The sequence below is a fragment of the Cyrtonyx montezumae genome, unplaced genomic scaffold (assembly GCF_038088225.1).
Source record: "Cyrtonyx montezumae isolate F1298 unplaced genomic scaffold, pur_monq_1.0 scaffold_1, whole genome shotgun sequence".
In the NCBI taxonomy this organism is placed as follows: domain Eukaryota; kingdom Metazoa; phylum Chordata; class Aves; order Galliformes; family Odontophoridae; genus Cyrtonyx; species Cyrtonyx montezumae.
The window spans coordinates 1,599,359-1,620,405 of NW_027071825.1; the positions used below are offsets into that span (position 1 = coordinate 1,599,359).

The 21,047-nt window shown below is 51.0% G+C and overlaps 1 protein-coding gene across 1 annotated transcript; it reads right to left on the reverse strand.

The window, feature by feature from the left end:
* Positions 1-524: 524 nt before the first annotated feature.
* On the reverse strand, positions 525-9,615 carry AK4 (adenylate kinase 4). The gene is made up of 5 exons (XM_065737683.1): positions 9,238-9,615; positions 4,315-4,434; positions 2,658-2,830; positions 1,711-1,829; positions 525-1,106 (listed from the first exon to the last, which is right to left on the reverse strand). The coding sequence occupies exons 1-5, from the start codon at positions 9,380-9,382 to the stop codon at positions 992-994; spliced, it is 672 nt and encodes a 223-aa protein (XP_065593755.1). The 5' UTR covers positions 9,383-9,615; the 3' UTR covers positions 525-991.
* Between the last annotated feature and the right edge of the window lie 11,432 nt (positions 9,616-21,047).

The following is a 21,047-nucleotide window of genomic DNA, read 5'->3' on the forward strand; positions in this document are numbered from 1 at the left end:
GAGCATGCTAACTTCAGACAGATGCACGCTCACACATAACACTGCTGAAAGAAAGGGGTGCACTCACTTTGGCAACCCTCGAGGGACAAGACAGCAGGACAGCTGCTGCAGGTGAACACGTCCTCGGGACAGCCCCTTTCCAGTGGGACAAAGGCAGCAAAGAACAAGGAATGACTCGGTTTCTCCCCAAAACCAAAACACATTAAAATCTTTGGGAGAAGCTATTAAAACAGGACTGTACCTCGTGCGTGGAAAACTACAGATGAGGTAAGCACAAAGCAGGGCAGTTCTTCCCCCAGAACTGCTCACCTCCCTGCTCCACATCAACCAGCTCACAACAAGTTAAACGTGACACAGCTTTCTCTATTCTTTTCTTCATCTCCTCTTATGGGAAAAGCATAAGTTACATATTCTACCCTCCTGTGTTTTCCCTCTTCTACATCTACTGTTACTGGAAATGCAATCTTCACATTTCTGAGCTTTAGTGTGAATGTTTTCTGTGCTCCTCATCAATTCCCACCGGGTTAAAGTCTTGCACTGCAGAGCTTTATTTCTCTGAGAAATAAATTTAATAGAAAATAATTTAAGAAAAAAAATAGACATCAGAGTGACCTATGGTAAACAGTACTGTAGGGCAATGGAATGGCACACGATAGGCTGGTGTTTCATACAGGGGTGGCAGGGAGATCACAGCAAGTTGTGTAAACCTGCAAGAATCACGACCTAGGTTTGCATCACTGATCTGTGTGGTTGGATCACAGGCAGGAATATTTTCTAGCCTCAGAAGAAAAAAAACACTTATTCTAGCAGACTTGACCTCAGAAGCATAGATCTTTTCATCTGGATATTGGTTATAACCGTGTTTCCACAGCTGTTATCCAGCACACCTGGGGGTGGTACTGCACGATTGCCTAATTTGAGCACAGCTCCAGCAACGTGCAGAGAAACCAAGCACTTATCCCACCAACTCCTGGTCCCTGGCCCGGGCTGGTTAGTGCTCCTCTTCTGAGCGCAGGGGCGGGATCTTGTTGGACAGCAGAGCATACACATACGGCCAGATCTTGTTGGTCTCTGTCCCCGAAAAGGAGTGCAGGATACCCCTGCTCCTGAAGAGAGTCGAGTAGTTAGTGCCAAGAGGGAAAGGACAAGACATTTCTCCACTCCAAAATAACAGTGTGGACTGCAGGGTCAGATCCTGAAGTGTGACCATCTGCTTACAGCACACCCACCCCAGCCAGCCCCAGGGCATCAGTGCAGCAATGCACAGCTCAAAGCTGCAACAGTTCTGAACTACAGAGATATGCAATTACTGAGATGCTTACAACATAGCTTTTTCCCATGTGTCTGCACGCACGGGGCTGGAGGATGCCTCTCATCACCCCCTCAGGTGTAAATACTTCTGATCTATGTGTTCTCTACCACCCTTTGCCCTTGTTTCCTCCCTCTGCCTTGCTGCCAATTGCTCAGTTCTTCATTTAAAAGCCAAGCCCAGGAGCCTCGGACTGTTTTTTGCAAACATACCACACCAGATCTGCACAGCACAGGGGATTATTTAATAAACCCATTCACTGATGCTATTTGAAGCAGCACAGAAAGCTGCTGCTGGTTTGGTGAGTGAACCACCCTTTGCAGGGCACCACCTCCACAGGCCTGGGTGTACTGCCCCTGAAATGCAGCAGGGCTGTGCTTTGTTTGCACAGCTGAACTCACTTGTATAACTCTATTACTGGTTTTGCAGCATCTTTGTACTTTCTGAGCCGGGCAGTGACAGCCTCAGGTTTATCATCCTCACGCTGGACCAGCGGCTCGCCCGTCACGTCGTCGATGCCCTGCACAAAGGCAAACACTGTCAAGAGCATTTTCATCGAGCACTTAGCACAAACCTCATTTACCAAAAGGCATTTTGCAGAACTCTGCAGGACAGCTTTCTAGGCCAAAGCCATCTGGTGCCCCAACATCCCCAGGTCATCATAGCATCATAGAATTGTTTGAGTTGGAAGAGACCTTTGAAGGCCATCTGGTCTCACTCCCCTGCAGTGAACAGGGATGCCCATAGCTCCATAGGTGCTCACATCCCCATCCCTGACCTTGGGTATCTACAGAGATGGAGCACCACCACCTCTATGGGAACCTTGTGCCAGTGCTTTACTGCCCTTATCATAAGAAAAACAAAACAAAACGAAAAAAACAATTTCCTTATATCCAATCTTTCTCTCTCCTGTTCTAGTTGGAAACCATTTCTCCATGCCCAATCACCACACATTCCACTAGAGAGTCTGCCCACTTCCTTCTTACATCCTTTGTTTGGATAGTGACAGGCTGCTCTCAGCTCTCCCTGGAGCCTTCTCTTCTCCACACTTCACACCCCCTGCTCTCAGCCTGTCCTCATAGGAAAGCGTTCCATCCCTGGGAGCATTTTTGTGTCCCTCCTCTGGAGGCACTCCAACAGCTCCACATCTCTCCTGTGCTGAGGACTCCACATCTGCACGCAGTGCTCCAGGTGAGGCCCCACCAGCACAGAGGAGCAGGATCAGCTTACCCTGCTCTGCTGGCCGTGCTGCTTTTGATATGGTCTTACTACATAGGATTTTTCCCCAGTGGTATTAGAAGCTCGTGCCAGCCCACTCCCACAGCAGAAGGCTGCTCCAAGCTCTTACATGCACATGAGGAGGGTTGAACTCCATGTTGTAGACCCGTCCGCTTGCTGGGTGGATCCAGCGGGCACTCAGGCGGTCCTTCAGCGTCTCGAAGGGGATGTGCAGGCTGATCACCACGTCCAGCTCACAGATCCTGTCCAGTGCCTCAGCTTGCCCCAGCGTCCGTGGGAAACCTGCAGGCACGCACCACAGCACACCAGGGTGATTGGAAGAAAAGCACGAGGCTGCCTGCTGCAAAGGTGCTGCAAAGATAGCACAGCTCCTCACTGCAGTGCACATGGTGCCAAAGAGCCATCCACCAGATGGCTGCTGCAGAAAATAGCTCCTCCAGCACCAGCTCCCAAAATACAACACACAGATCTCTGCAAGCTCATGTTCTTCTGGGAAGCAGTGCCCAGCACGAGGACTTTCCCCACCTCTCCAGGCCACCACTGAGCTCAGCAAACACCTGCAGGACCCCTGAGACATCCCAGGCCTTTCCCCAGCTGAGCATCATTAGCTGTGAGCTTGCTAGGATGTTATCAGAGCTAATTAATTAGCACGAGAATCAATACATGTGATCTGCTTTACCAAGTCAAGTTGGACTGTTCTTTGTGTTACTGAATGGACTGCTTGAAATAAGCATGCTGCACCCATGGCCACGCTTCACCCTGAAGGCAAACCTGGGTCTGAGTGAACACTGGGATGCAAACTCTTGTGAATGCAGAGACAGCAGAGCTGTAATACAAAATACTTGTCTGTACAGTGCTACTTGCTGTAATATTAGCCAATCACTGTGTTTCCACATGAACTGAGTAGTGCTACTATAAGAGAAATGAAATTTTAACAATGGAGACTGAGTTTGGGGTGTTCTGCCCGCCCACTTTCCCCATGTTGCAACTCACTAATAGAAAACAACCAAAGGAACATTTCAAAGTAAGGAAAGGAGAGTATTAGTACGAAGCTTTTTTGAAAGTGCTCCACCAGATTGGCTGCTCTTCTCCAAGTCACACATGACTGTGCCCAAAAACCCACGTAGCTGCACCCCACCAAGTCCCACCCTCCCTTCCCCTGCCCAAACCCCGAGCTCTTCTCAGTGCTGCCATCAGAGCTGCCTGCTGCTCACTTCACTCAGGCTTTGCTTGGAGCATTTCTCTGCCCCAGGTGGATGCATGGCTTGGGATCACAGCTAGTTCAGATGCAGATGGAGCTGGGAAGAGGTTTTTTCTTAGCCAGCTCCATTCTGCATGCTGGCCCCAGGGGCTGCTTTATGAAACACCTCTCTCCTTTCCCTTCCCTACACACAACTGCATGCATGTGTCCTGTTTCTTAGGGCTCAGGGAAGCAACAGCCACAAGCCAATTTCTTCCCTTGATCTGCTGCCAGAACCGGTGAACACCACCAACCCCAACTGACAGCAAAGAGAAGGTCTTTTCTTACTTTTAGCTCTGCAACTTTAAACTTACGGAGTCCCTCCTCAAGCTCTTGATTTACTACAAAACATAGGCGTACCCCATGCTACCCCCAAGAGCACAGCCCCCGCTAGCAGTTTGGTGCCACCTGCCCTCCCATCTGCTGCCAGCAGCACCAGGAGAGCCACCTCTGGTCCTCCCAAACCCAACAGGAGCAGAATGATGCTTTGAAGGTGGCTGGGTTTTGCCCACACAGATGCACTCACCATCAAGCAGCCAGTGCTCTGCTCGCCGCTTCTCCAGCTCCGTCATCATCACGCGTGTGATGACGTGGTCCGGCACCAGGAGGCCCCGCTCGAGGTACTGCTTTGCCAAGATGCCAACTTCTGTTCAAGTTAAAGAAAAAAAGAAAATTAAAACTGCATGACATTTCTGCACGAAACACTGCTGCTCCTCCTCAAATTCTGCCTGCCCTCGGAGATCGCTCACCCTTTCGGCAGCGCATCGGGGAACACAGAGCTCCTTGGAGCCAGGGAATGGGTGGTGAGGGGTAACATGAGCAGGGCTGCCTGCATCAGATGTCACCAAGGCACTGCATGCATGCAGCTCTGCTCAGCTGCCAGGCTCACCTCCTGCCCTGTACATTGCACATAATAACGTACACTGCTACATGCTCAGCATTACAGCTGCAGTTACTGTGCCTCAGAGAAGCTTCCCATAAAGTTATGGGGACAAATGATGCTTCTGGGTAATGCTTGTAACCTGACTGAGAGAAAACAAGTTTGCCTCCTCCTGTTTCCATGTACCACTGTCATCGTGAGACGCCGCACCATCTTTTATAAATCATCTGAAGGGGTGAACGCTCACAAAGTCACATGTAAAATGCGACAGTAAACAGGCATCATCAGCAAGCTCGTCTGAAAACCCACGCCTCTGAGCATCTGTTACTGCTGCTGAAAGGAGAACATGGCTTTCCATCCGCAGGCTTTTAAGACTTCTGAGCCTCAACTCAGAATGCACTCTGGTAAGAAAACCTCTGTGTAGCCCCTTCACAGAGCACCTAACAGCATTTGTCACCAAAATGGGTTTTGCAGCCCGTTTTTGCAGGTTGAGGATAGCACCTTTTAGCCCTCTCAGAGCACGAGTCCTCTATCTGAAGTACTGAGAGCCATGCTGCACTTCAAGGCAGGCTTCTGGGGCTTTGCACGGGTGGGTGGGCACAGGGGGAGGTGCAGCAGGACAAGTACCACCCAGAATCCTTCTACCAGTGGGACCTGTCCATAGCCGACCTCCCCCTCCAGGAGGGACCCACTGCTCCCTCTTCTGCCTAAGCCTCACAGTGTACAGTCTCAATACCCCACACTGGTGAAGCAGCTGAAAGATGCAAGCTGGCTGAAGGAGAAGGGACTCTCCAGGCTTTGGTTTGCCAGACTGCAGCAAGATGTAGAAGCCAGTCAGGCACCTGCACCAGAACACAGCCTGAATTTCTGGCACACAGAAGGGTTTCATGAAAGATGCACAGCTCCCAGAGAGAGCCCACCTCGCCTGGAGGATGGAGCCTGGTGCAGCCCACGCAGCACAGCTCCGGGTGTGCGGGGTTGCAGGGAACCTCCCCAAAACAACGTGTGGATGAAGCTGGGCACGTAGGGGCTGCCCTGCCTGCAAAGCACTGAGTCATCAGGCTGCAGGAATGAGTCAGCAGGGGCACGATGGTGGCCCCCTTCCCCCCGCTCCACAAATGTTCTGCAACCAGTGCTCGTGGCCTCAGTGCATGCCCAGGGCTGCAGAAAATACCTCGTTCAACGAGGAGCTCTTTGTCACTGCCCATATGTCGCCCTCCTGCTTAGGAAAGCACATGATGATGAAAAGAATACATTACGTCTTATGCAACCAGCACGGAGACCTGCTAGGGCATAAATATTATTGCATCCACCTACATTTTTTAGTATTAATTCATGTAGCCTGCACATTGCCAGAGGCCTGCAGGGATGCAGCTGGCTGAGGGAGCAGAGCCCGGGCTGTAGCTGCAGGCCCTGCTCCTGTCCCAAGGACCCACAAGATCAGCTGCTGACAAGAAATACCCCGAGCCACAGCTGGGGAGTCTGGAAATGCATCTCACATGTCCACCCAAGGCCCATAGCTCTGCACCAAAGGGCTGCAGCTTTTCCATGGCTACAATGCAAGCAGCTCTCTGCTGCTCCTGCTACTGCATGCAGTGGGGAACACATCAGCAAGGGGGCAATGAACCACAGTGGGAGTGCATGTACCAAGTCGGGGGGGGGGGGGGGCAATGCTTTCAGACTGCTACTGGAGCCCCCCAGCCTCCCCATCCCTGCTTAGCCTCCTCCCAAGCTCTCAAGGCACTGCTCACACCGCAGAATGGGTAGATCGCTCCTGCAAAGGATGCAGAGGGCAACCCAGTCCTTGGCCCCCAGCACCTGGGATGTGCTGGATCTCATCACCCCTGCAGCACAACCCTGCTGGGTTGCTTTTATCTCCAATTTTCCCAATCTATCCTCTGCATTTCTGTGGTGAAACTGCCCCAGCCCTGAGCCAAGAGGCAGCAGGGTTTAGGCATGCCCATGCATAGATCTCCCTGCAGATCTCGATCCCGCTGCGTGATGATCTGGGGGTTCATCCTTCCCAAACAAGGGCCAAAATCCACACTGCTATCACTTAACCCTGTTAAGCTAACAACCGCAGGTTTAACACAGGACTTCAGCCCCTGCTGTAACCCTAGTTCATCTGTGCCTCCCAACTCTTATCAGAGAATCACGATGGGTCCCAGCCTCGTGACACCTCCTGCAAAGGCAGCAGCACTAGCTAGGGGCTGGAGAGGCTGCAGGGGCCCAAGGAGAGGCTGTTCCCAAGCACAAGGTGCAGGAACTTGGCGTGGAGCACAAGAGTTTTCCTGGCCAGCAGCTCCTGGTTGGACACTGCAAAATAAGCCTGGACTTTTGGTCCCTTAGGGCAACCTTTTGCATGACTTCTTACAGAAGCTCCAGCAGTGCAGTCTGGAGTTAGCAGGAGAAGCACAAAGTGGTTAATGTAGCACTGACCATGGTTATCTGTGCACCAAGCTATAACAACCCAGGCTAGCCAAGGCCAGATATTGCCCCTAATTTTCAGAGTCCCAGTGCTTCTCCTCAGCCCAGGGCTCTTGCCCCATCCCTGCAGGCAGGACCTGGAGCAGGGCACAGCCACAGCTCTGGGGACATCCATGAGCAGACGGGCCCTGGAACCACTTTTGCATCTCGAGCAGCACAAAGAGCAGAGAGGGAACAGACCCAGGCACTGCCTGGAGCACACAGTTTTACTGCAAATTAACTGGGTCCTGCTGTGACCCCAGGATGCTGCACAGACCAGAAATAAAGCCTTGGGCACTGAGGCTTGAACCGGATGAATAAAACAGTCACCATCCTCCGTCACGCCTTGCCTAGCACCAAAAGTGCTGTTTCTTCATCAAGATCCACAAAAAGCACTTCTGTACAACAGGGCAGCTGCTAAGCAAGATACTGATTAACTGACTTCCTATGAACCATGTCCTGCAGCACCATAGACAAAAACCACCTATGATCCTTGCTCTAATCCCCAACCCTCCCCCCCCCAAAACAGTCCTTTAGGTGCTGTAACATGGCAAAACTGCCCTGAAGTGCAATGTCAGTGGCACAGATGATAAACCCAGGGAGGGAATTTACTTCCATTTAGCTTCCTCCAGAGCTGGCACATGGCAGCATGCTCATGTAACAGCTTGTCCAAAGCAAACAGTGGAAAAAAATCAAATAGCTGCACCTTACTGAGAGCTGTGACCAGAGGCTATGCCAGGGGTGGCACCTGAAAGGACAATCAGCTGTGCCAGATTGAGGCTGGTTTACTCCTAAGCAGTTTTGTCCACATTTCTCAGCATTGTCTATTTTGGGAACCCGAGTTTACTTTGGAAGACTTTGGCTAACTCAGCTCACAGCTCCCTCCTCCCAAAGCATCCCCAGAGCTCTCCTACAGAAAGAGCAGCAAACAAAACCCAGGGAAGCTGCCCTGGGCTCACCAGCCCGTGGGTGCACACAGTTCAGCACTGTGCACCTGATGCCCACGGGAGCACTCCCCACCCACGGCCGCCCTTCCACGCCCTGCACATCCACCTGGTTTGCCCTAAGGTGTTTTGCAGCACAGTCAAAAGTTAGCTGGACTTCCTGAATTTCCAGCATCTTTCCAAAGGAAATATTTTTGTGCTTTTTATTTATAGAAGGAAATCTGGGTCTTTTTTAACTGCATGACCAGCGGCAGGGTGGTGAGCAACACCCCGCAGTGCACACAGCTCCCAGCATTCACCCTCCCTTCTTGTCACACCTCTAAAAAGGGAAAGTGCGCCTGGTTTCCCCCCCTCCTGTTTTGCATGGATGCCAATTCATGGCTCTTCTGAGTCAGTTTCCTCCTGGGCAGGTCCCTTGCACAGCAGCAGAGCACAGGAGCTGCTGTAAGCTGGTATTGCCCAACCACAGCCCCCCACCAGCTGCCAGCCCATAAAGTTTATGGGCATACTGTGGGCATAGCAAATGCTATCAGCTCTCCAAAAGGCTTAGGATGTGAAATACAGGATGTGCTGAGGCTTGCTGTACCCCACACTTGTTTATTCTGGCAATAGCTTAATGAGTGGGGGCACACACAGGCACCCCACAGCCTCTCCCCAGCCCTCCTGCAGTGGATGGCACAGCTGCAGCACCTCACAGCACCCCACTTCCCAATGGGATCCCCACGAATGCATGCATCCGTTGCACCACAACTTCAAGCATCTGTCCTCTGCAGCATTCCTATACCACAGCTCGGGTTGGAAGGCACCTTAAAGACCACGCACTTCCAATCCCCAGTTTTGCTCTTGCCAAACTCCTGTGCGCAATAAACTCAATACTTTCACGTGGGTTATTCCAGAGGTTGAACACGGTGATCCTCCAGCTCGGAATACGCTAGGGTCCCATCCGCACTGGTGCCCCCCCAGCTGCACTAGGACAGAACCCTTCCCATCAGTCACCCGATTAACTCAAGACGCGGAGGGGAGATGATAAACGAAACCCAGCGGTGCCACCGCTTGCAATCCAGAGACGGCCCCCGCTGGGCGGCGGGGCGGACAAAACCCGGAGGGTCCCCGCGGTCCTCTCCCGCCCCGTCGATGCGCACCGACCCCCGGCACTCACCGCCGCCGCCGCGGAGGCTCTCCCGCAGGAATTGGCCGCTGGAGAGGTGCTGGAGCCCGAAGCTGCGGGCGATCCTCTCGCACACCGTCCCCTTTCCCGAGCCGGGGGGGCCCAGCACCACCGCCCGCAGCACTTTGGAGGCCATGGCCGCGTACCGGAGCCGGGCGGGGGGAATGGGGGTCCCTGCGGGGCGGCACAGCGCGTTAAGCGGCGGTAGCGCGGAGCCCCGGAGCGGGGAGAACCCGGCGGTGTAGGAGGAGGACCCGCAGCGCCGGGGCACTGCACCCCGACGGCGCCCGCATCCCCGTCAGAACGGGACGCGGAGGGACCGCCAGCAGCCGCGCCGCGCCGCTCCCCCCACCCCGCACACGGTACACATCAGCACGGAGGGAGGGCGAGGGGGATGGGGGGGGGGGGGGGGGGGGGGGAGCGAGGCGTGGAGTGGGAGACCCTCCGCCCGCCCCTTCGGGCCGCGGCACCCTGGGACTTGTAGTCCCGACGACTCCCGCGCCGATGGGCGGGACGAGGTACGGTTCGGTGCGACCGACCCGACGGGGCCTCCGCGCTGAGGATACGGCCCGAGGAGACCCCTCCCCCCCCACCCCGCACGTACACAGCAGCACGGGGCACCCACGCGTGTCTGTGTGCGCGTGTACGTGCGTGCGCGTCCCCGCCCCCGCGCCGCTCCGGAAGCGGCCGTCACATGGCCGCGCGGCGCTGCCATCCACACGCCAAGATGGCGGCCCTCACGCCGCCCGCCCGCCCGTGCTGCGTCACGCCGCCCCCGGCCCCGCCGCCCGCCCGCAGGTGGGTCTGGCCCGGCCCCGGCCCCGCAGCCCGGCCCCGAGGGGACAGCGCGGGGGATGCCCAGGCGGCGGGGCCGGGCGCGGCGCTCCGTCGTTGCGCACTGTTGTTTTCCGAGCGGCGGTGTTTACGCGGGCGGGGCCTGCCGCGGGGGTGCGGCCCGGCGAGGGGATGGGGGCTGCGGGGGGGTCCCGGCGCGGGCACGGGGCCTCGGGGAGCGGCTTTGAGGGAAAGTTGTGAGGAGCCGCCGGGTGTTCGGGGTCCCCACGGGGGCTGTCTGGTCGCTGCGTTCTCCGAGCTGTTGTTTTCTGCCCTCAGGTTTCCTCGCGGTTTGGCTCAAGTGGGGATGGAGATCGCTTTGGTTCCCTCCCAGCGCTCCGCGGCGGCCTCAGGTACCGAGCCGCGTGTGGGGTGGGCGGTGGGAGCCCCTCTGAGCGGCACTGCCGTGCGCTGGGGGGACAGAACCCCGGAGCTGAGAGCCGGGCCGCCCTGTAGGGCTGTCAGCAGGGGAACAGGGCGGGCAGTGAGCACCTTTAAAAGTGTGTGGAAACATGCGGTGCTTGAACGCAACCTGCGGACGGAGACGTGTGCTGGGCTCCGAGCTCGTGCGGGTTGTTATTTCGAAAGAAGGGAGGGCTCCTGGGATAATAACAGGGAGCTTAGCAGCGTGTTTGTGCACACCTGTTTGCATCCAGCCTGTGTACGTGCAGCCTGACTGAGGCAGTGCGGAGATAAGCGTGTGCTGTGGACCGGGTTTCTGTGTTGGAATAAGGGTGAGATCTTCTCTGGAGAAAATGGCATCAGCCATGAGCCTGAGTGCAACTGGAGAGTGTGTGTACCTGGAATGATCTTTGTGTCAGAGTGCTGGAGAGGGGCAACTCACCTTTGCTGATGCGCACGGCAACTGCTGGAGCATGGAATGAGAACTTGAAGCCCATCAACTACAAAACAGCAATTCTTCTCCTATCACTTAGGCTTCTGAATTGTAGGATTCCTTTTTCTACCTTCGTTCTGTTCAGTTGAAATCAGTGGAGTTTTACTTCTGGAATAATAATGGTAACATAACATTTCAGAACAAGAACAAATGGTTCATTTCTTCCTTCCCTTTCAGAAGCCGTGGCTGTATGTACAGAATTACATGAGGTCGTTGTTGTTGGCTTTTTTTCTTCAGAAAGTTTTGTTTGTTTTTCCTGCAGCAGCAGATGATGTAATGAATTACAATGGATGGTAAATGTGCACGTTTTAGACTATACATTTAAGTCATCTGTGTCATCATCTGACATCAGTGTTGCATAATCTGTTGACTGTCCTCTTTTTATGTAATGTATGTTTGTAGTTTGTTTTAAAATGTACAAATATTTTTTTCCACTGCGTGCTTCTGCTCAGCTATTTCATATTTGCCTCTCCATTGCCCTCTTCAGTTGAAAACTTGTAAGACACCATTTTGATAGCTGGATCCATCTGAGTGCTGTGTTTTTCTCTTTTAGAAACAATCTCCATGATGACTCTGGATGTGCCCTTTCCAGGTAAGTGGGCTGGTAAGAATGCTGACCCACATCTGGAGTTTCTGTGCCCTCCAGTTGGAAGTGCAGGGACATATTGTATTGATGAAGTCCATCAGCATCATGAATGAAGTTGTTAATAACTAGAAGCAAATTAACTTTTACATGTTTTATTTTTTTTTAATTTGCTTATTTCAGAGCTCAGTGTATTTGATTCCCTTAATCAAAGGTGTGTGCACGTAGCATTAGTGCCATGATCTTTTCAGCAATCCCCATTTTAAAAGTAAAAAGGGGAGGGGGGAGGTGGAATGCAAGTAGAGAAAAGTTGAACTTGTTTGCAGTGTACTTGTTTATTTCACAGCTTTATGTTTGGATCTTAGCACCTAAAAATGCCAGTTGCATAGTGAAGCATCTGCAGCCCGTGGTCACCTCTTCTGCCTATTCCAGCTGCAGTCACTTGGCAGTACAGCTGGCTGCTTGCTGTTTGGTGCTGCTCCATCAGAGCCATCAGCAGGCACAGGAGCGGGTGTCTGCGATCCCAGCTTGCTGAGCACATGTGATCAGCTGTGATTAAGCCCAGCTGAATGTGTTTGTGGTGCTGTAAAATTCCACCTCCTGCCAGCCTGCTCTGCTGCTCAGTGCAGTATGCAGTGCGGTCACGGTGTGGTGCTACCCTCGTACTCGTGCTGTGAGTGATCCCAGCCCTTCACTGTTGCACACAGTGTGGCACCATTAACTCACCTGGCCCTTGGCCAGGTGTGCACACTGTCTGGTTCATGGTATTCAGCACTTGAGTAGCAGAAAACAAATGCTGCCTTCAAGCTCCAATGAATTTAAGCAGGAAAGGGTTTGTTCTCATTCTCTCCAGCATTTTATTTTTTTTTATAGAGCGAGAAGTTAATGTTGTCTGTTGGATTGATTCAGGGAGAAGTTACCATGGCTGTTTTGGTAGCATTGTGGTAATTTCGGGCGCTGAAGCCCCAGATGCAGAGTTCTTCTCTTAAATTGTTCTGAGCCTCACACCTGGCAGCTGGGGAACCCATCGGGGTGGTCCCAGCTTCTGAGGCATGCAAGGGATGGGGAATGGAGAACGTGTCTGCTGGGCCTGGCAGCGTTGCGGAGGGGCCACGATGACTGACAGGCTGCCCTGGCTCAGTTATCACAGTGCTGATGCTGTCTCTTGTAAAGGTACAGTACTGTGATAACTGAAGGATGGCAGCCATCTGAGCTTCAGAGGCCCTTGCCTGCACCTGATGGATGGACGTACAGCACAGTATCCTGCTGAGGTGGGTGTCCCCATTCTAAACATACCCCTGATGTAAAAGTCAAGAAAAGGTTTACTTGAATAAAGATTATAGTTTATTGACAGTTTGGTTCTTAATTGACTGTTTTGGTATGTGAGATCCTCCAGAAATGCTGTGCTTGAGAAGCTTCAAAAGTGGTTCTGAAAGGGCAAAAAAAAATGATCCTGAAAGGGTCCTGTGCAAGTTGGGGAGTACTGGAGTGGAGCTGTGGGTTGTATACTTGATACCAGGACAGGGAAAGTACTCTAGATATACAGAAACTTCTTTTTAGATACGCTTTAACACTTCTTGTTACAGATAGCATGGTTTTAACTGAACAGTGTCCTAACTTGCTGTCTGTACCCTGTTACGTGGCTGTGGATGCTGGGACAGGGCTCATATCACAGTCTGTCATCAGTCCAGGGCCACATGGCTTCAAGAAGCTAGTAGTTGTGTTGTTAGAGCTGGGGTTTCCCTGCCTCGGTGACTGTCACAATTCCACCCAAACCTCTAGGAAAGGTTTGGGTGGAATTGTGACAGTCTTGTGTGACTCCTTGGCAGTGCTGCAGGCCCCCTCTCCTTAACCTCGGGGCAGCAGGAGGCCTGGATGAGCTGCAGCACTCTGCAGAGCTCACTGTTTAGTCTTGAACTGGAGTTAGACCTAGAGTTCATTAACCCTGCAGCATTTAGAGAGCTCTTCCTCCAGGGCTGGGTGATTCATAGCTGCCCGGGCCTCTCCCTGTGCTTCCCTGCCAGCAAGGTCGAGGTTTGCCTCTGCCCACGGCCACTCTCAAGCAGCAATTACGTAGTTGATGTTTTCTCTGATCTTTACTGGAAGGCAGCTCTGCCAGGCTGTCCTGCTGGCTGCCTGTGAGCCAGCAGATTCAGTGCTGTGCCTCTGCCATGGAGCGTTGTGCCAGCCTGCCTCATCTGAGTGGGGAAAATTATTGGTGCTGATAGTTGCTAGAATCTGCTTGTAGAGGAGGGCTCTGCTGTACCAGATGCTGTACAAATAATAAGACATCCTGCTACGAAGAGTTAAAAGTTCTAGATAGATTAACATCTATGCAGAGCCAGCCTTCGATTTCCTTTCTGCCTCCTCCCAGAGCCGAAGGGGAGGAACCCCTGGCCCCAAAATGCAGAGCTGGTCACCTCCCCGGCAGCACAGTGCCCTCGCTACCCTTTATGTGTCATGCTGTGCTCATCACAACATGGAGCAGCTGGCTGGGGCTGGTCCTCTTCTCCATGAGAGACAAGATAACTGCTTAGGGGCAGACACAAATTTTGCTGGATACCAGCTCTGAAGAATAAGGTTCACTACCTGCCTAGCCTGGGAGAGGATTCTGGGGTGATAAGCTACCTGAGCCATTTAGTGAGACATCATAACTGCAGCATGCACTGAGTGCTGGTGAAAGAGCAAAACTGCCAGCTGAAATGACATACCTCTGGGCTTCACATCATGATTCTCGTTTCCTGTTAAAATAATTACAGCTTTGAGTTCTGGCATGGGACAGGAACTGAAAATGCTGTCTGTGCCTCAGAATAGCACCTCTCTGATCAGATTTAATTGGGAGCCTTTATCTCTCTCTCTAGCTCAGCAGTCACAGAATCCTTCTTTCCTGTCGCTTCCTACTGATATCGTTGTCGGTCAGACTTAGAAATACCCGTGGGTTTGCTATGCCTAAATATTGCTACATGTGAACAATGCAGCTATCGAGTCCTTTTTGGCAGTGGAACACTTCCTCCCACTAACTGTGTTAAAGCAAGATGTAAACAACGTCCGTATAGTGACGTGTCACATCACTTCTTGCTCAAAAATAAGCCCTCTGAAGGCAGTCCGTTTTCTGATAAAATGTTCTGTAATGTGTGGTTTTGATCCCAAGGACAGCCGATTTTCTTGTGACATATCTCAGCTGTCATTCTGGTTGGATCTGTTCCACCCCAGTGGTTCTCAGGCTTTTCCAGCAGGAAAGTCCCTTTTCCCATCTGGAGGCTGTTGCTTTCCCACCCACGTTCTGCCTGAGAAGAACAGCAGTTCTGCTCCTGTGATATCTCCTCAGGGCTGTGATTCTGCAGACCAGAACAGCAGCTCCATGCCTGGCTGTCGTCCATCAGCCATCCTTTTAAGGGGAGAAGCAAGCTGCTACCTGCTCCTGACAGCAGTGAGATAAAAGGCATCCATTGTCTGCTAGCACCAAACCTTGGAACCAGGTGGAGGTTTTGACTTTTCCCTTTTTTATTTTTTAATGTGACTTCTCTTGCCATACAGCAGGAAGCATTAGTACCAGAAGGCTTCATTTTGTTTATACTGAGGGAAGAGAATCCCTCCCAGCAGAGTTGCAAGCACACTGTTGTTGTTCCAAAGTCCAGCAGTGCCACATATGATTCAGACAGTGTTTTAGTTACTGTTCATTCTTATTGTCTCTGACTAGTGCAGAGCAGCTCCACTTGAACTTTAGTCCTGGCCTTCTTGAGTAAACGATTTTATAAATCAAGTAGCCTAATTGCAGTGTCTTGATAACTGCATCAGATGTACCAGAATGTAATGATGACAAACTTGGTTTTAGGTCAGGTCAAGCAGTTCCTGAACGTGAGCCTAGAAATGTTGGGCAAAGGAGAATAAATAAAACAAGCTTGAGAAGACTTTGGCGAAGTCTAATGGCTTGATGGGAAATGTGACTAGCTCAGCCCCACAGTGTTATTTTTCTTCAGGTCTAGAGGTGTCATCTCAGCATACCACCTCCAAAAGACTCTCAGCTAAAGCACATCGCGTGCAAAACTTCTTGAGTATAAAGAGAATTCAACATTCATTGATTACAGATATGCTCAGCTCAACTGTGGCAGTATTTTCACTTCCTAGCATAAGATGGGATCGATGTGTTTGAGCTGCATTCCACTCTAGCTGTTCCCAGCAGAGTGCTGTGATTCCCTTCTTGCTTCTGTTGCTGGGTGAGGGGTCCTTGTCCACTTGGAGCAAACATATGCAGTAACAGTAATGGCAATGACACGTGCCTCTTACTGGGAAAAGTAGTCCCCAAGCACACTGAGTGAGCTAAAGAGCAGCATGATCATTTTTCCCTTCTATGTACAATATTTCTGCCTATGTATGTTACATTGCTCATGCTAAAGCTGTGTGCGTGTGGTGGGGGGAGGAATTTGGGCATCGCTGAACGTTTTTGAGCTGAAACAAACCCCAGGTTTTTGGCAGTACATTCACAAAGGGAAACTGACTTGAATTTATGTGACTGGGGACAGAACTACGCAACAGGAACTGAGTGTTTCAGTGTGGTATAATGTCAAAGTTACTGCTGTCGTTCGAGTTCAGGCAGATGATATAATCCACATTGGGTGACTTAGTATCTAACTTGCTCTTCATAACATTTCTCAAGAATAGGAGAGGGCTGTGAAGGTACGTGTGAATGAATATACTCTAGTGGAAGGTCACGCAGTTATAATGTGCTAATATTACATTTTCTGGGACCAACCCCTGCTGGAGCCAGAGCAGAAACCTTTGACTCTGGCTTTGGCTCAGACACATGCTTTTCTTCAGATGATAGGTAAAATTCTGGTTCTGATCTCAGTTTCCCCATTGACTTAAAAGGATGAGGGCTGCACTTAGTCTTTATTTTTATTTTTAAGCTATATGAGGATGCTCATCTGACAGTGGAAAAAGCCTCACTCAACTGCAGCAGAAAATAGGTAAACAAGAGGTGTGACATCTGGGTGTGACCTGGAGGCGGGCATGGTAGGGGGCCCCTTTCTGCCTCAATCCCTTGGGCACCCTCCAAACATAGAGATGTGTTGGCACTGTAAGTTCCAACTTCTGAGCTAAAATAGCCTCTCCGTGGTACCTCTGGCAGTGGCTGGTGGGTACATCGCTCCTGGCTCCAGGCAAAAACATTTTGCTGTAAACTCAAGTGCTTGTGTGGGGCTTGGGAGGGATGGAGAGACAGGTGGTTATCAGTGGTCCCACAGCTGCTGTTGTCCTTCTCCCCATGGTGATCCAGAGAGCTCACTATTGACCACCCTCCATTTTAATTAACTCCAGAAGCTGGCAGAGTGCACTGAATAATTCAAGAGAGACATGTTTAAACATTTCCACAAGCCTCAGATTCCTCCTGGCTAAAAATAAGCCTGTGAGAAAGAAAATGATTCTCTTTCGAGGTGCCAGCAGATGGACTGCAGAAGCACAGACCCCATCCCAACGCCGTCATGTTGCTGCTCCCAGGAGGACGTCAGCCATAGGTCTTATCCCCAGTGCTGGGAGCTGCCTGGGAGTGGTGCAAAGCAAAGATACGAACTCACAGGTGCCCTTTGAGGTCAGAAATTTGGAGCATTCAAGCATAAGTGGTTCTCCTAGAGGGAAGTGGTGTGGAGGAGTCAGTGCTGGCCCACTATAGATGGACACCGATAGGCAGAGCCAACATGTGAGGCTCCATGCTGATGTTCTACTGAGTCCCTGAGACTTCCTGCCAGTTTGGTGCATTTCATATACGAAACATACTGGCTTCGTGACCCCAGAGTGACAGAAAATGTCATGTGTTGTATTTTGGAAAAACTTCCATCCTGTGCAGAACAGCAGCTTCACAGGGCAGCGTGTGATGCTGCCCCACCAGCAGCCGAAGCCTCGCTGCATTCTGGGTTAAATGCAATGCTCCCGGCAGTTCTGGAAATTAAAACCCCCAGAGGCTTATTGCTAATGAAACCTAATTAATTTTGGATGTAAATGTAATGTGCTGCTGCTGTTGCATTTGCATCTAGCTTTTGATGGTTTATGTGTGTGTGTGTGTGTGTATCTGTAGGTGAATTATATAAGCAAGTATGTATACTTGTAAGCATGCAAACAAGCATCTGTGCATGAGCAAGTGGTTCTCGCTCTGGTGGCATGGCTGCAGTGTGCCAGCACCAAACTCATCCCTTTGGAGATGGCTGTGCTGGGACACAGCTGAAGGAAGGACACCTGTGGGAACACTGACTTGCTTTGCTCGTTCCACGAGTTTGCTTGAAGGTGAGAAGTGCAGCTACGTGCTCAGCTCCCACGCGGCTCTGGCAGCTCGCTGGCCCCAGGCAGGAAATCCCCCACAGCCTGGCTTTCTGCAGCTGCTGCCACCGCACCCTCCGATGGGCACTGCTTTGGGCAGGCAGCATCATTCATTTTTTCCCAAAAATAAATTAGGAGTCGTGACGAGAAGTACATCTCCTCCCCAAACTGTTATCAGTAGAAGCCCTAGTTAGCTTGATAACAACAAAAAGAAAGAGGTTGAGGACAATACTTAGACATTAATGATGAAGAAACAATTCACACATTCCAGATGTCTCGAACTCTCACTTGTTTTCCAAGCAGGGACAAGTGCTTTGAAAGCAGCGTCGCAGACATTTTTACGCTCATGTTATGTGAGCACAGGAAGTTTCAGATACAGCTGCAGACCAGATGAAAGGACTTGTGCACTCACGTATCTACTTATCCAGCCCCCATGCCAAGTCGCATCCCATTGCTGCAGTACCCAGGGGTGTCACACTCTTCAGAGTTATTGCATGGCCATGCTGGACAGCATGTAGAATCGTAGAGTCCTAGAATCACAAGGTCGGAAAGGGCCTACAAGATCATCTAGCCCAACCGTCCACCCATTCCCATTGCTACCGCAAGCTGCTGAGCCATATCTCGTAGCTCCTCACCCAGACACAGCTCCACCACCTCCCTGTGCAGGCCACCCCAGTGCCTGACCGCTCTCCGAGAGAAGTTTTTCCTTATGTCCAATCTAAACCTCCTCTGGTACAACTTGTGGCCAATCCCTCGGGTCCTATTTGTTGCATGGGAGAAGAGGCCAAACCCCTCCTCATCACAGCCTCCCTTCAGGAAGTTGTAGAGTGCAATGAGGTCCCCCCTGAGCCTCCTCTTCTCCAGACTGAACAATCCCAGCTCCCTCAGCTGCTCCTCATAGCCCTGTGCTGCAGACCCCTCACCAGTTTTATTGCCCTTCTCTGAACACGCTCCAGGGCCTCAACGTCCTTCTTGCAGTGAGGGGCCCAAAACTGAACACAGCTCTTCAGGTGCAGCCTCACCAGTGCTGAGTACAGAGGGATGATCACCTCCCTGCTCCTGCTGCCACACTATTCCTGATGCAGGCCAGGATGCCATTGGGCTTCTTGGCCACCTGGGCACACTGTGGGCTTGATGTTCAGCTGAGCATCAACCAGCACCCCCAGGTCCCTTTCCTCTTCACAGTCATCCAGCCACTCAGCCCTAAGCCTATTGCACTGCATGGGGCTATTGTGGCCAAAGTGCAGCACCTGGCACTTGGCCTTGTTGAACCTCATCCCATTCACTTCAGCCCAGCAATCCAGCTGATCTGGATCCCTCTGGAGGGCCTACCCTCAGGCAGACTGACACCATCTCCCAACTCAGTGTCATCTATGTTACAGGAGGCTTGCAGGAAGGATGTTTTTCTTTTGGAAAAAAGAAAAAAAAAGTCATTTGAACAGCACTGAGCATGGCCTGATGCTCCACAGAAGCACACAAAAGCACAGGTGATTGTTCTTGTAATACTTTGTAGTACCATTACAATTGAAGAATTGCTGGCAGTGAAAAGCAGTGGCCCATTTTCCACCTTGCACAGCTCCTCTGACTTGATGGCCTCCTCCCAGTGTTCACCAGCACATGAGAGAAGAACCAGGCCCCAGATATACTGCCAAGAAACAGACTGATGACAGACTGAGACCACTTAGATGGTGTTAAATCACATTTATGTATAGGTCCAGTCAATTCCAAGCTGACAGTGTCTGTGATTTAAAGCACTTTACCGTATGCAGGGCCACTTACTGTAGTCTGAAGTGTCATGAAAGAAAAAAACCCAGCTTTTAAAACATTTATACTGTTTGAAATCATGTGAAAAACAGCACCTTTTCAAAAGAAAAGTGATGCCAAGGTGAGGTTTGACTTCTGAAAACTTGAAAATTGCACTGAGTAACAGGGAAGTGAAGAGAACATGTATATGTACCTGCCTACTCTCTTCTGTAAGAAATAATTTGTTTGAATTTAGTTTGAATTTTAATTCATAAATACCAAGAAAGAACAGCCTGGTTATCTGTATTTTACCTTTTTTTTTTTTTTCTTGGAGGATGTCAGTGCTTCCTGGAAGCTGCACAGTGAAGAAATAAGGGAGATACTGAGTGATTCTTCTGACCTGTCACTCCTACCCACTGCAGTACTTACAGCATAAGGAAAAATTGCTTTGCATCAAGGGCCTTTTCTGCAGCTCTTTGCAAGCCTATTGTCCTTGTAGGCATGAAAGCATATTCAGCTACAAATACACATGATTGCTTCCACAAAGAAAGCAATTTGAAATGTTTTAATACAAAATTACATCCTTCTCATAGGATGGTATGCTGTGGTGAATGCAGGCTGGAGGGTTGGGGCAGTTAGCCTGCTTTCCCAAGGAAGGAGGTTTCTGAAACTGCAGCCTGTCTGCCTGCCTGCCTGCCTGTCCTCCCTGACAGCTTTTGAACTCAACAGTCAATTCCAGTCAACTTAGCAGCAAGACGGAGCTGTTGAAATACTAAATTCCTAAAGATTTTTGTGAAATTGAAAGCTGGAAAAAGCAGAGATGGAAATCAGTGCTGCTCCTCTGTGGAAGATGGGCAGCACTGTTGTGACATTTGGGGGTGGGCTGGAAATCCTGCCCTGTTATTAACATAATTTTGGATTAATTTCTAGGGGTATGTCGATTTCACCCCAATTAGGACATTACAGAACAACCAGGAGAAATCAGCAGACAACAGTGTCCTGAAACAAAGGAGAAAAAGTGAAAAGCTCACGTTGCAGGCAGGGCTAAAAGAATAAAACACAATTTCTACAAGGCTCCAAATGCCAAAGGAGCCTGGCCCCATGTGCTGAATACAGGTGTGTGAGCACACAAGAATTAAGCTCTCACTGAAGAACATGGCCCTTGGGATCCTGGGTCATCCCTGGGCATGGGCTCAGGCTTTGGGCGCTCTTTTAGACAGTGGCAGAGGTAAAGCTGTGCTCTGAGCTGTGGCCACTGAAAGCAGCCCCAGACTAAGCCCCTTATGCAATCCTTCTGTCACAGCCACCTCCTCAGCTTTGGTTTGATTTGTAGCTCTGAGCTGGATTTAAGGACATTTGCAGCATCAACAACTGCTAAGAAACGAGTCCTGAATGTGAAGCATAACTAATACGAATCTGATATGTAACTGAGCATGG

What these genes read in the sequence shown, in the direction of transcription:
- AK4 (XM_065737683.1), bottom strand. Translation starts at nt 9,382, where the DNA reads ATGGCCTCCAAAGTGCTGCGGGCGGTGGTGCTGGGCCCCCCCGGCTCG. An exon ending in AGAGCACTGGCTGCTTGATG is followed by an intron (nt 2,831 to 4,314) that starts GTGAGTGCATCT and finishes GCGTGCCTGCAG; the next exon opens with GTTTCCCACGGACGCTGGGG. An exon ending in CCAGTAATAGAGTTATACAA is followed by an intron (nt 1,107 to 1,710) that starts GTGAGTTCAGCT and finishes GACTCTCTTCAG; the next exon opens with GAGCAGGGGTATCCTGCACT.